Raw genomic sequence first — 12,107 nt, 5'->3', positions numbered from 1 at the left:
CAAACATCCGAGCTTGTTGATGAGCGTGCGGCATCGGGGGTTTCCACGTTTCCAACCTCTCCGTCTCCGCCGGACCTAGCCCCGGGGGAGGATAGGAAGAGTGGATGGCTAAGGGTATGATGGAACATGACGGGGTCAGACAGGACAAGGTATGTATAGTGTACTAAGGAAAGGTGGGATAGGGCGGCCGTTTAAGGGTTTGGCAGTCTGTCAGATGCCGTGATGGTGTTGGCAATATGCAGCAAGGTCGCATGGCATGTTTGTCGTTCGTGTGAGCTGCTCGAGCTAACATCTGAGAAAGGAAAGGAAGGGAACGAAAGGATCCATTCTGATCCATTGTGGTGCTTCTTCCCCCTCTCACTGAAGGAACCTAATCGCAGCCCACTTGGCTTGGAAGCTGCACAGGACGTCTCGCGAGATACACTTGCAGGGTGTTGTTGACGTTGGAGTTGTAACTCAGTACTTGCAAGTCAAGTAAAGAAATCAAAAGAATTGGACCGAGGCGTCTAGAGGGCAAAATGGTAACAAGAAGCATCCAATTAAGGCCGGGTGTTGTTCAAAAACGAGCCTAAAAGTGGCCTCATCAACGGTGCGGCCTTCCACCCCGCCGTGTACGTACCTTGATTCCATGCTTCTAACTGGTAGGCAGGTACCTAGGTAAGAGGCTAAGGTAGGTGCAGACCTCAGCGGGCAAGCATCAAGTCGAACGCACCTGCCACGTTCTGGAGCACTCCCAAACAGGATTAGCGGCTCGTCGGCTGGACCCTGGCGTCCGCTCGGAGGGCCTCGTCCAATGGGAAGGCGTTCATACTGGGGACAAGCATGCCTGCCACACTTAGATAATCCGCAAAATCAGCCCATTCTCACTCCATCCGCCGCGCTCCAAAGCTCATGTCATGCCATTTTCCAAAATCGTTTGAAGCATCCGCGAAGCAATCTCCAATTCTGTCGAACCACTTACCTCCGCCAGCTACCGCCCAGCTATCAACACTCACCCTCGCCGTCGCAAGCTTGTCCGGTTCCTGGCGCGCCCCTCCCCTCTTTTTTTTTTTTTTTTTTTCCCCCTCCCCCGAGCAATCGCCCTCATTGATTTTTTTTTTTCTTTTCCTCTTCTCTCATTGACACCCTTCACACCGTCTGTCCCGTGTCTCGTCTGGTCTGCAAGCCCTGGTCAGGTCTAAGGTTCTTGTTTCTGGTCTGCTCGCTCGTGGTTTGCTGCTGCTTCTGCTGCACCCACTGTTCTGGTCCTGGTTTCTGATCTGCCCTGGTCTGGCTGCATACCCAGCGACCCTACCCAGTACTATTATATCTTGAATACCACCTCCGGACCCAACATTTTTCCTGTCGCACACACACACATCCTCGGACGAGAACACCACTGCACCGCTCAACGGCTGGAGCCGTACCTCTGTTTCCGCCCTCGCCTCGAGCTCGAGCTCCACGCCCGCTTTAGTGTGTGCCGTGTGTGCGTGTGTGTGCGCCAGTGTGGTGTATCCTACTTCAACTGCGCATAGCACACGAGAACCCCACGTTTACGTCCACCTCCACGTCCAACAACAAGCCAACCTCTGCCGTGCGAGCGCGGCTTTGTCTAGACAACCCGACTACTACGAAGCCTCATTGCATTGCCTTGACCTTGCATAGTTAGCCCTCCAATTACCTCGGCCCCTCCACACAACTACCTGCCTGCTGTCCCCGAAAGGCCAACCCCGCCTGTCTAAGAGACTGTGATATCACTGTACGAACTATGGCACCCGGTATACTCAATTCCGACGGTTCAATGGACGACCAGCACGCCGGCACCGCCGCCGGGCGTCTCAACGCCCTGGACGCCACCGTAGATACCCTCACTCTCCTTCGGAGCTTGCCTGAGCCTCCTATAGAGTCCCAGGTATGCGTTGTCGGCGCTGGACCTGCCGGTCTCATGCTGGCTGCCAACCTAGGCCGTATGGGTATCAAGGTTGAGGTTATTGACGACAGAGCCGATCAGACCCCTGTTGGAAGGTAGAGCGCACATCAACCACGTCCGACTGTGTCGGTTCGCTAACACCCACGTAGAGCAGATGGACTCCAGCCCAAGACCATCGAGACCTTCCGCCAGATGCGCCTGGCCGATCCTTTGTTGCAACGAGGCGTCCGAGTTTACGACATTTCCTTCTGGCGAAGCACGGCCGATGAGCCTCTCCACAGACTGGGCCGCGAGATACACTACCCACCCATAATTGACGTGCTGGACCCCTACATTCTTTTGGTCCACCAGGGCATGGTCGAGGGCATCTTCATAGATGACTTGAAGAAGCGCGGAGTTGAGGTGCGGAGGAACACGGCGTTCGAGTCCTACAGCGTACCGGAAAACAAGGCCGGGCCCCTCCAGGTCAATTGTCGCACGAACGTCACCCAAGACAGGCGGACCATTTTGACGCAGTACCTAATCGGATGTACGTCTGGCAGAGTACTCTGTTCTTCCGATGCAAGCAGCTAACGAAATCCAGGTGACGGTGCCCACTCAAAGGTTCGTAAGAGCATCCCGGATGCGCGGGCCATTGGTTTGTCGCAGCCCGCCATCTGGGGTGTTCTTGACGGCGAGCTGATTACCGACTTTCCGGATATCTGGTCCAAGACATTAGTCTACTCCCAGGAGTACGGCTCGATTCTGATTATTCCTAGAGAGAGGAACATGACCCGCTTCTACATTGAGCTCAAGGCGAACCCCAAGGCCGACAAGCGAGAGCTTGGCCAGGAGTTCGTCATGGCTCGCGCAAAGAAGATTATGGCTCCGTTCGAGGTTGACTGGAAGTACATTGAGTGGTTTGGTCGCTACCAGATTGGTCAGAGAGTGGCCAGCCGGTTCTGCGATTCCCACCTGAGGGCCTTCCTTGCCGGCGATGCCAGTCACACGCACTCCCCAAAGTCTGCTCAGGGCATGAACACCTCGATGCACGACTCCTGGAACTTGGCATGGAAGCTTAACCTGTCCATTCGCGGACTTGCGAAGCAAGTTCTTCTCGAGAGTTACGAGGAGGAGCGAAGAAAGATCGCTGTGGACCTCGTCAACTTCGACTACGAGCATGCCAACCAGATTGCCGGCGGTGACGCTGTTGCACTGGCGGAGAACTTCAAGACGAACGTCCGTTTCATCTCTGGTATCGGTGCCGAGTATGCGGAGAGTCTTCTGAACAGATCGGATCCCCAGGGTCTCGTTATGGGAGACGCCAGACCCGGTTGCTTGCTCCCTCCCGCCAAGGTCACCCGCTACATCGACTCCAACCCCGTTGATATCCAGCTCGACATTCCCATGCTCGGCCAGTTCCGCATCTATCTCTTGATGTGGGATATTCAGGCTTCCAGCCCTTTCCTCGAGACATTCTGCCAGTCAATCGCCTCTGCCAACTCCTTCATCAGCAAGCTCTCTGCGTCTGCGAGTGCGTCATATGCCGCGCAGCCCAGGCTGCCATCTCCCGAGGATATTTACTACCGACCCGAGCGATACACAGCCGTTAGCCATCTCTTCACATTTGCACTGCTTAGTAAGTTGAATTGCACGTGGATCCATTCCTTGTACCTGCGCTGACAAAACCCCAGCCACCATGCCGAAGGCCGATGTGGAGATCTCAGACCTGCCAGCCCTGCTGCAGGACAGCCGCTGGACGTTCTACCTGGACGACATCCCAGAGCAGGACACGCGCGGCCAGCTCTGCACCAACAAGTGGCTCGGCAGCCTCGGCCCTGGCGAGGTTGCCATCGTCAACGTACGACCCGACGGCTATGTTGGATCCGTCGGCAGGTGGGACTCGAGCATGGATGACGCCGGCGAGGAGGCTGCCCGCTGGCTTGATACTTACTACGACGGCTTCCTTCAGCTGCCCAACGGCGGCGCCTCCCCCACCCCGACAGCAACGCCCATGGCAGTCTAGACATGTCAAATCATTAATATCTAGTCTGTTCTCAGGGGCGACTATTTTGAAGCGTTTCTGTATCATACTACACATCTCACATCACGACACATAATCAAGGTGCCTGGAAACAGGGCATCACGCATTATCAAGAAAAAAGCAACGCAGGCATGAACTCATCACACTTTCTCTCTCCTTCCAACTTGTCCAGCAGGTGTTGGGGAGTGCGGCGGCGGTGCGATTGTTATCTCGGCATTTTCAGGAGCTAAGGGGGTAGAGATGGAACAGTAAGCAACTTTGCTGCAAAGCGTGCTTGGTTTCTCTTGGTATCTCTTTACGGCATTCTGGGTTTATATTTGTGGCAGCCGATTCTCTTTTTTTTTCCTTTTTTCTGGGATGGACCACCATAGCCAGGCAGAGAGACACATGTCAATAGACGGAATCTTCATTGCAGATCACACATCCTTTCAGCTCCACGATGCCACGCGCAGACTGGGGCCATCATCGTGAGAACATGGCACCATGGCTTGGGATCCCTGGTGAGCTGTCATCTCCCTTTTTCCCATAAACCCACCGTGACAGCTCCCGATCCGTCCAGCAGTATGCCGAGGGAACTCCTCTGGCCTTGCCCGAAGGAGCCGGTGCCGCTCGCTGCCTGCCGCAAGCTCATGGCAAGGCAATGTCCCTGCACGGCGAAGCAACGGCTAGCTTTGAGGCCAGCTATCTTGCATCAGACGACCTTCCACCCCAGCCCTATCAGAATCGTACCACGCTCACGTCCCCCGCACCGTCCTCGCCGACAACCCACCTCTCATCGCCCGCCAGCGCCGCCCCCGACATAACGGCCCTCCACATGTCATCCGGGAACTGCACCTCTGCCCGGCCTGCGTCTCCACCGTCCTCCACTGCCTCGGCCGTCGTGGTCCCACCACCACCACCACCAGCAGAGAAGGACCCATCCACACTCGCGCTGACCGTCTCCATTGCGAAGCACCGCCTGCCGCAGACCCGCACCCCCGCCGCCTCGTCAACGACCTCGGCGACCGTGAGGTAGGGGAACTCCTCGTGGCGCCAACAGGGGGCGCCGGTGGCTCGTCCAGGGCTGCTGCTGGAGGAGGAGGAGGCGGGGCAGAAGGACCTTTCCGCGTCGCCCTCTGCGCCGCACTCGTCGACCCACGCCGGGCCGAGAGCCGTGAGCGGGACGCTCGTGCTCCGGAGAAAGTGGCGCGCCGGCGGGGTCTCGGAGGACTGCGGCCCCGCGGCCCACTGGTGGTCCTCCTCCTGCAGCACGACGTTGCCGCCGCGGGCCTCATGGGTCGTGTCGAGGACGAGGCGCATCAGGCGCGGGGTGTCGCGTTGCCGGATGCCCCAGTGGTCCAGGTCGCCGTTCGTCAGGCGCAGGACGATTTCCGGGCCGGCGTCGGTGGTGGGTTTGTGTGTCGAGGACGGGTCGAGGGAGGGTCTGTACGCTGAGGGGGCGTTGAGGGACCACACGACGAGGCGCTCGAGGGGGGTGTCCTCGCCCCAGGGGGAGCGGGTTGGCTGGTGGGCGTAGAGGGCGTAGTGTGTTGCGTTGTGTGTCGAGAAGAGGCGGTCGAAGGGGGAGAGGGGGAGGCCGAGGTAGTGGATCTTCCACTCCGAGCAGAACTCGACGATGGGTGGAGACGACGCGGAGGGGTGGAGAGGCGAGGAGGTGGTGGTCACGGTGAAGGCGGACGCGAAGTGGCGGTGGGCTGTTTCCGAGTCGTTCAAGGGGTGGGAGCCGTCCTCCTCAGCCCACTCTATGACCAAGAAGGCATGTGAGAGACGGACGCGACGGACGATTTTGGAGGACCAGTCAAAGGGGACGGTGGTCTCGCTGTTTGATGAGAGATCTAGGGCTTTGAAGACGGGCGGAGAAGAGGGGGCGGGGTAGATGATGATGCCATCGGAGCATGTCCACCTCCGGTCTGGGAGCTGGAGAGGAAACGTCATTTCATCGCGGCGGAGGGTGCGATTCCAGGGGTTGAAAGGGTAAAATTGTTTCCCATCTTTGAGAACCGAGATGGTAGTGAGAGTGTGGTACGTGCCGGACGTGAGGCTGTGGTAGCGGCGGGCCACGGAGGCAAAGATGGACGGCCAGTCTGAATCTGGGTCTGTTCCCAGCTCCGTAGTTGGCCCCAAGGCTGGTTGGCTTTCGGTTGCTGACGAGATTTGGCGTCTCAGAGTGCGGCATTCTAAGGATCTGGGGAAGAAGACGTGGAGGAGCGCCTGGGACAGGTCTGGTCTTTTGAGAGCCGCGTAGGACGCACGGGAGACGCGGCGGTGGACGACTATCTCGCGAGGCTTCAGGTGGGTGAGTATGTCGAGGAAGAGGGTATCGGGAAGGTCTGTCAATTGAAACATCGTGCCCTGCTCCTACAGCTCCTCCTCCTTTCTTCAATTGGGCCGTAGACGAGCGACCATTGGTGGGTCTTGAACGAAGAAAGTCTGAAGCTTGAATGGACACTACAAAGCTATGAAATGAAATTACAACCCATTCGATGCAGGTGAGGGTCAGTATGACATTGAAATTGTCAATTTGGTGACTAGTAGAGGTCAAGATACATTGTCGCAGCAGGTGCTCTGTAAGCTTGCATGAAGTTGAGATGCACGTCTGAGACGACCAAGAATATGGATCCATATTACTAAGGCGTCGCAGGCCAACTAGACTGGCTCGCCCTGTTGGACGATCCTCGCAGCCGACCAAGCTCTCATCAATAGTTCAGATTATTACAACCCTCACAAGTAAGAGGAAGAGATACCCATGTCGAAATGCTTCATTTTGGCAACTATGAAAATACAATAACTCTCAACCTCATTTATCATGCGTGAACTGCTTTAAATGCCTCATCCTTTTGATCAACCTGACATTCCTTTTTCAGTCCAGCCGGTTACTTATCAAAACCCTTGAGATAAGTTTCATTAGCCCGTGTAATTCGAAACCAAAAACACCGTTATCGCTCCATCGACGGCTCGACACCCGGCTGCGGATAGCATCCCGTAAAAAGCGGGACCGGCCCCGCCGACCGGAAAGTTATCGGAACCGGACCGGGCATCGGATACCCCTCCAAAACATGATTACGATTGGGTGGGCATGGAGACGTCGGCCTTCTGCGACACAGCGTCGGCGCTGGACCATAGAGCGGTGACGGTCTTCTGCTGGGTGTAGAAGTTGATGCCGGGCTTTCCGTAGAAAGTGTTGGCACCGCCGCCGGCGATAGACTTCTTGTTACCGGTGAAGGAGAACATGGGCAGAGGGACGGGGATAGGCACGTTGATACCAATCTGGCCAGCCTCGATGTTGCGGCGGAAGGTCTCGCCGGTAGCACCGGAGCGGGTGAAGATGGCGGTGCCGTTGCCGTACTCGTTCTTGTTGATCAGAGCAATGGCATCGTCGAGGGTCTCGACGTTGAGGCAGACCAAGACGGGTCCGAAGATCTCCTCCGTGTAGCACTTCATGTTAGGAGTGACGTTGGAGATAATAGTAGGAGCAACCCAGTTGCCGTTGGGGTACTTTGCGGGCTTGAAGCCACGGCCGTCAAGCAGGATAGTGGCACCCTCATCCTCGGCGCTCTGGATCAGGCTCTCAATGCGCTGCTTGCTCTGGGGGGAGATGACAGGGCCGAGATCGGCACCCTCCTCGAAGCCACCGTTGACGCTGAGCTTCTTGGCCATCTCGGCCAGCTCGGGAAGCCACTCCTTGGTCTCGCCAACCATGACGAGGGTGCTGAGGGCCATGCAGCGCTGGCCGGCGGCACCAAAGGCAGCGCCGACGACGGCGTTGAGGAACTGGTTCTTGTTGCAGTCGGGGAGGACAGCAGCGTGGTTCTTGGCACCCAGGTTGGCCTGGACACGCTTGCCATGGGCGGAACCCTTGTTGAAGATGTACTCACCGGCCTTGTTACCACCGACGAAGCTGACAGCCTTAATAGTGGGGTCTTCGAGGATGAAGTCGACCGTCTTGTGGGCACCGTGGACGACGTTGACAACGCCCTCGGGGAAACCTGCCTTCTGGCAAAGCTCGGCGAGGATCATAGCCGCACCGGGGTCGCGCTCGGAAGGCTTGAGGATCAGGGTGTTGCCGGTAACGGTGGCGATGGGGATGCACCAAAGCGGAATCATGGCGGGGAAGTCTGGACAGTTAGCATCACTTTCACTCATCACTTACACAAGAGGCAACTCACTAAAGGGGCAAATGGCAGCCACGACACCCAATGGCTCGCGGTAGCTTCTCGTCTCCATGTCCTTGGCAACCTCCAAGACCTCACCCTTGAGAAGCTCCGGGGCACCGCAGGCAGCCTCGGCGACCTGCAGGCCACGAAGAACGTCACCCCTGGCGTCGGCAAAGGTCTTGCCCTGCTCGAGGGTGATGCTCGCCGCGAGACGGTCCCAGTTCTCACGGATGAGCGCGACAAACTTGAACATGATCTGCTGGCGGGCGAGCACGCTCATGGCGCGCCACTTGGGAAACGCCGCCTCGGCAGACGCAACGGCGCCCTGGAGCTCCTCAGTGGTCATCTGCGGGACGCGGGTGACGAGGTTGTTGGTAGCGGGGTCATGCAAGTCGATGAAGTCGGTGGCCTTGGAAGTCACAAACTGGTTGTCAATGAAGTAGGGGGTATCTTCTGGCTTCGCGATCTTCTCGTGGGTGTTGGGGTAAGATTCGGCTGTCGAGGCGAGAGCAGCGTTGAGGTGCTGCGCCGTGGCGTGTATCCTCCTCGCCGCAACGGCGGGAACAGACTTGGAAGCCATTGCTGGTGAGGAGAAAATGGAAGAGCGGGCGAGAGAGAGTCCAGAGGAACGGCGCGCACCGGTAGTGATGCCTCGAGAAATGGCTCGACGCATTGTGAAGAGAAGAAGGCGGGGGAGGGGAAAGGGAGAGAGAGGTTAAGAAGGGGGAGCTCTGCTTGAGGACACAATTGGCAGACTAGAAACAGATGGTGCAACAATTGTCGGTCAGTTCGTCCCTACTGCAATGCGCACTAGACAGAACCAATTATCAGCCACGTCGACGGAGGCCGGAGTCGAGCGACATCGTAGTCCCTTATAAAGTCCAAGGGAACGCGGCGAGCTCCAAGAGTGTGGGGAAAGGTTGGGGTGGGGTAATGATAACGCTGCTTCGGATCCCTGCCCAGTTCCCCAAGCTCCCACAGTTGCCCTTCCCTCCTTTTCCTGCCGAAGCCGGCCCAAATGCCGCCATAAACCGAGTGGCCGAGCGTCAGGTGCACGCAAGCCAGCGGCGGGGAAAATCATAGGCGTAGCGTATCCAGCGTAAACGGCGCGATGGGATTCAACTGTCCCGTTCTTAAGCGGAGAACAGGCGGGTGGGCCTCTACCTTGATACAGACCCGACACAACTCGACAGATCCCGGCTGCCACCATCTCCCCGCGGGATTCAGATTACCTTATCCGTATCACTCGCGGACACATTCCAGATTCAACTGCACTCCATTCTCTCTCACGCGCATGACATCCAAAAACATTGGTCAATCCTTTTTTTGATTTGCTAAGGTTGCTATAATACACCTACGCCATGCTTCTCTGCCTGTCCCTCTCATGACCAAAACAGACATATAGTGAGGGAGGTTAACTGAAAAAAAAAGCAGCATCCGTATACCTCTTCGTTCCTGATGGTAGGACCCTGTTGCTCTGCTTCAGACAACTGCCACGGCCCATTTTTTTCACCGAGAGTATGAAAGAGAAAGCGAGCTAATTCACATTTCCACCTTCAGCCACGTTCATTTACGAGGAGCTTCTGGTGTTGCGCTTGGTGGCCTCCTTGGCGGTGTCGGCGCCAGAAGCGACGGCCTTGGTGGCCTTGTCCTTGACCTCCTTCGCCTTGTCCTTGGCGTCGGCGGCGGCCTTCTTAGCGGCAGGGGGAGCGCCACCAGAGCTGGCAAGACCGACAATGATGGCGATGAGGGTGACGAGAAGGGCACCGATACCACCGGCAACCTCAGGGACGAACTTGATGGCCTGAATGGGGTCCTTCTGGGCGATGGTGATGAAGAGGTCAAGCTTCTCCTTGATGAAGTGGACGGGGTCGTCGAGGAACTTCAGGTCGTTGGGGGACTTGGGCTTCTCGGCCTCCTTGGGCTTGTCAGAGAGCTCAGCGAGCTGCTCAATGGGGTGCTTCTCCTTGAAGGACTCCTCGGCAAGCTTGGCGGCATCCTCGACGGAGTGGCCAATGTAGATGTTGTCGAAGAGGATGTCGCTCTGCATGGTCCAGATCTCGAAGCCAATCTGTTCAATGAGTGTTAGCAGGTGATGGTCATTTCAAACCAGCAGATTGAGATGTAACTTACAGCTCCCATGGGCTCGAAGTTGGCAGGGGTCTTGTCCTCGTAGTAGTCGGGGTTCTTGATCTTGCGGGGAGCCCAGACGCCCTTGTAGGCAGGGTTGTCGATGTAGGGGGCAGTCCACTTGCCCTTGTAGTCGGGGTTCTTCTTCATGGGCTTCTTCCAGGGACCGCAGCCAGAGGCCTCGGAGCACTTGGGGTTGGGGACAGTAGGGGCGATCCAGTCACCGTCCTCCTCGTCATCCCAGTCCTCGGGCTTCTGGGCCTCAGGGTCGGGAATGGTGAGAGGCTCCTCCTCGAGCCAGTCCTCGGGCTTGGTGGCCTCCTCGTCGACAATCTCGTAGGGGGCATCCTCATCCCAGTCCTCGGGCTTCTTGGCCTCGGGGTCAGCGATGCGAGCCTCGTCAACCCAGTCCTCAGGCTTAGTGTCCTTGGCATCGTCAATCTCCTTGGGAGGGTTGACGGCGGGGGTGAAGTCCTCGAGAAGGGAGCCAGTCTTGACCTGGTCGCCGTTCTGCTGGATGATGTAGGTGTTGTTGGGGTGAACAATGAGGGTGTAGAGCTCGGTGGTCTTGACAATGCGAGCGGTGGGGGGAGAGTTGAGGTGCTTCTCCTCGTACTCGCCAGTCTTGGGGTTCTTGTGGTTGAAGATGAAGTGGACCTTGTTAGTGTGGCCGCACTTATCAGGACCAAACATGATCACATAGGGAGTGGCGTTGGAGAACTCCTCGGAGTGAAGAGCCTTGTTCTCGCGGAGGAGCTTGAGGTAAGCACCACCACACTCGAGGCCATCTAGAGAAATTTTGGTCAGCACCGCACACAATTGAGCTGTCGTGTTTTGGGGCATGAATGAGACTCACTCTGAAGCTTGACCTCGTACTGGACAACGAGAGTCTTGCCCTTGTTGTCAATCTTCTTGGGGAACTTGGCGGAGATGGCGTGGTGAGCAGCGGGGTTCTTGACAACAAGACCCTTGTCGCCCTCCATGCCCTTGTAGACCTTGGGCTCCTCAACAGCCCACTCGCCAACGTAGGCCCATTCCTCCTCGTCCTTGCTGTCCTTCTTGGCGTGGGAAGGAGACCATCTCTGCTCCCAGTCGTCGGTGAACTGCTCAAGGAAGGGGGCCTTGAGGGTGGTAGGCTGCAGAAAACCAATTGTCAGCGGCTTGCTACTTGTGAGGTTGGAAGGCATGAAGATGAAGAGTCAGGTGCGGAGAAGCTTCCCCAGGCATCCGGACCGCTGCCACGTGCATTGAGCTCGTGCCTTCAGGCCAGATGCTGGCACACGGCGGCGGTGAGGGGCGATCGCAACAAAGAAGGTGCTGTTCTGGAGAGTGTGAGAGGGATGGAGAGGAGCAGCTTACGGTGAAGGTAGGGATCTGAGGAGTGACCGAGGTAGCGGACTCAGAGGCAGAAGAGGCCTTGTCGTCGCTCAGAACCTTCTGGGCATCGTCGGCGTAGGCACTGCCAGCCAGCAGAGCCGCGGCCGCGACAGCTGTAATCTTCATGATGGAAGAGACCGTTGGACCAGGTAGAAGAAGGTGTGGGAAAGATGAGAGACCTCAAGCTTGGTAGCTTAGGCAGGTACGGGTAGGAAGAACTGTCAATTGAATGACAAAGTCGGTTGCTCCCAGCGCGCAGGTGTACGGAGGAGAATTGATCTGGTGAGGAATTTCCCAAGGAGAGGAAAATAAGTTTCGGAAGAAGGAATGGGGTGAGCGAAGGGAGACGGATTTATTATCTGTCTGTGAGGCAGGAGCTAGCAGAGGCAGGTGCAGGTGCAGGCGGGTGGTGCAGGCGTGGACGGGTTGTGCTCAACGTGTCCTTTTTTTTGGGTAAGGTGTCGGCAAGCAGCTGCACCCAGAAAAGGCCAGCTGGAGAGAGCTATCACCTCTC

The 12,107-nt window shown here is 57.1% G+C and overlaps 4 protein-coding genes across 4 annotated transcripts; 1 reads left to right on the top strand and 3 right to left on the bottom strand.

Moving 5' to 3' along the window:
• Positions 1-1,747: 1,747 nt before the first annotated feature.
• PHHY-4 (Phenol hydroxylase) lies at positions 1,748-3,914 on the top strand (the record flags this gene model as incomplete). Its single annotated transcript, XM_037315900.1, has 4 exons — positions 1,748-2,004; positions 2,059-2,438; positions 2,493-3,527; positions 3,583-3,914. 4 exons carry the CDS (start codon positions 1,748-1,750, stop codon positions 3,912-3,914), a joined length of 2,004 nt encoding a protein of 667 aa, XP_037185022.1.
• A 735-nt stretch (positions 3,915-4,649) lies between these two features.
• CGCA056_v000638 (uncharacterized protein) lies at positions 4,650-6,278 on the bottom strand (the record flags this gene model as incomplete). The annotated part of the gene is made up of 1 exon (XM_037315899.1): positions 4,650-6,278. The coding sequence occupies one exon, from the start codon at positions 6,276-6,278 to the stop codon at positions 4,650-4,652; it is 1,629 nt and encodes a 542-aa protein (XP_037185021.1).
• A 714-nt stretch (positions 6,279-6,992) lies between these two features.
• Positions 6,993-8,666, bottom strand: CGCA056_v000637 (Methylmalonate-semialdehyde dehydrogenase; the record flags this gene model as incomplete). Its single annotated transcript, XM_037315898.1, has 2 exons — positions 6,993-8,047; positions 8,099-8,666. The coding sequence occupies 2 exons, from the start codon at positions 8,664-8,666 to the stop codon at positions 6,993-6,995; spliced, it is 1,623 nt and encodes a 540-aa protein (XP_037185030.1).
• A 990-nt stretch (positions 8,667-9,656) lies between these two features.
• Positions 9,657-11,719, bottom strand: CGCA056_v000636 (Calnexin-like protein; the record flags this gene model as incomplete). The annotated part of the gene is made up of 4 exons (XM_037315897.1): positions 9,657-10,157; positions 10,220-11,004; positions 11,073-11,352; positions 11,576-11,719. The coding sequence occupies 4 exons, from the start codon at positions 11,717-11,719 to the stop codon at positions 9,657-9,659; spliced, it is 1,710 nt and encodes a 569-aa protein (XP_037185029.1).
• Between the last annotated feature and the right edge of the window lie 388 nt (positions 11,720-12,107).

This window comes from Colletotrichum aenigma (genome assembly GCF_013390185.1).
Source record: "Colletotrichum aenigma strain Cg56 chromosome Unknown KSG_Cg56_contig01, whole genome shotgun sequence".
Taxonomy (NCBI): domain Eukaryota; kingdom Fungi; phylum Ascomycota; class Sordariomycetes; order Glomerellales; family Glomerellaceae; genus Colletotrichum; species Colletotrichum aenigma.
This window is presented reverse-complemented; position numbering and strand designations above follow the sequence as displayed.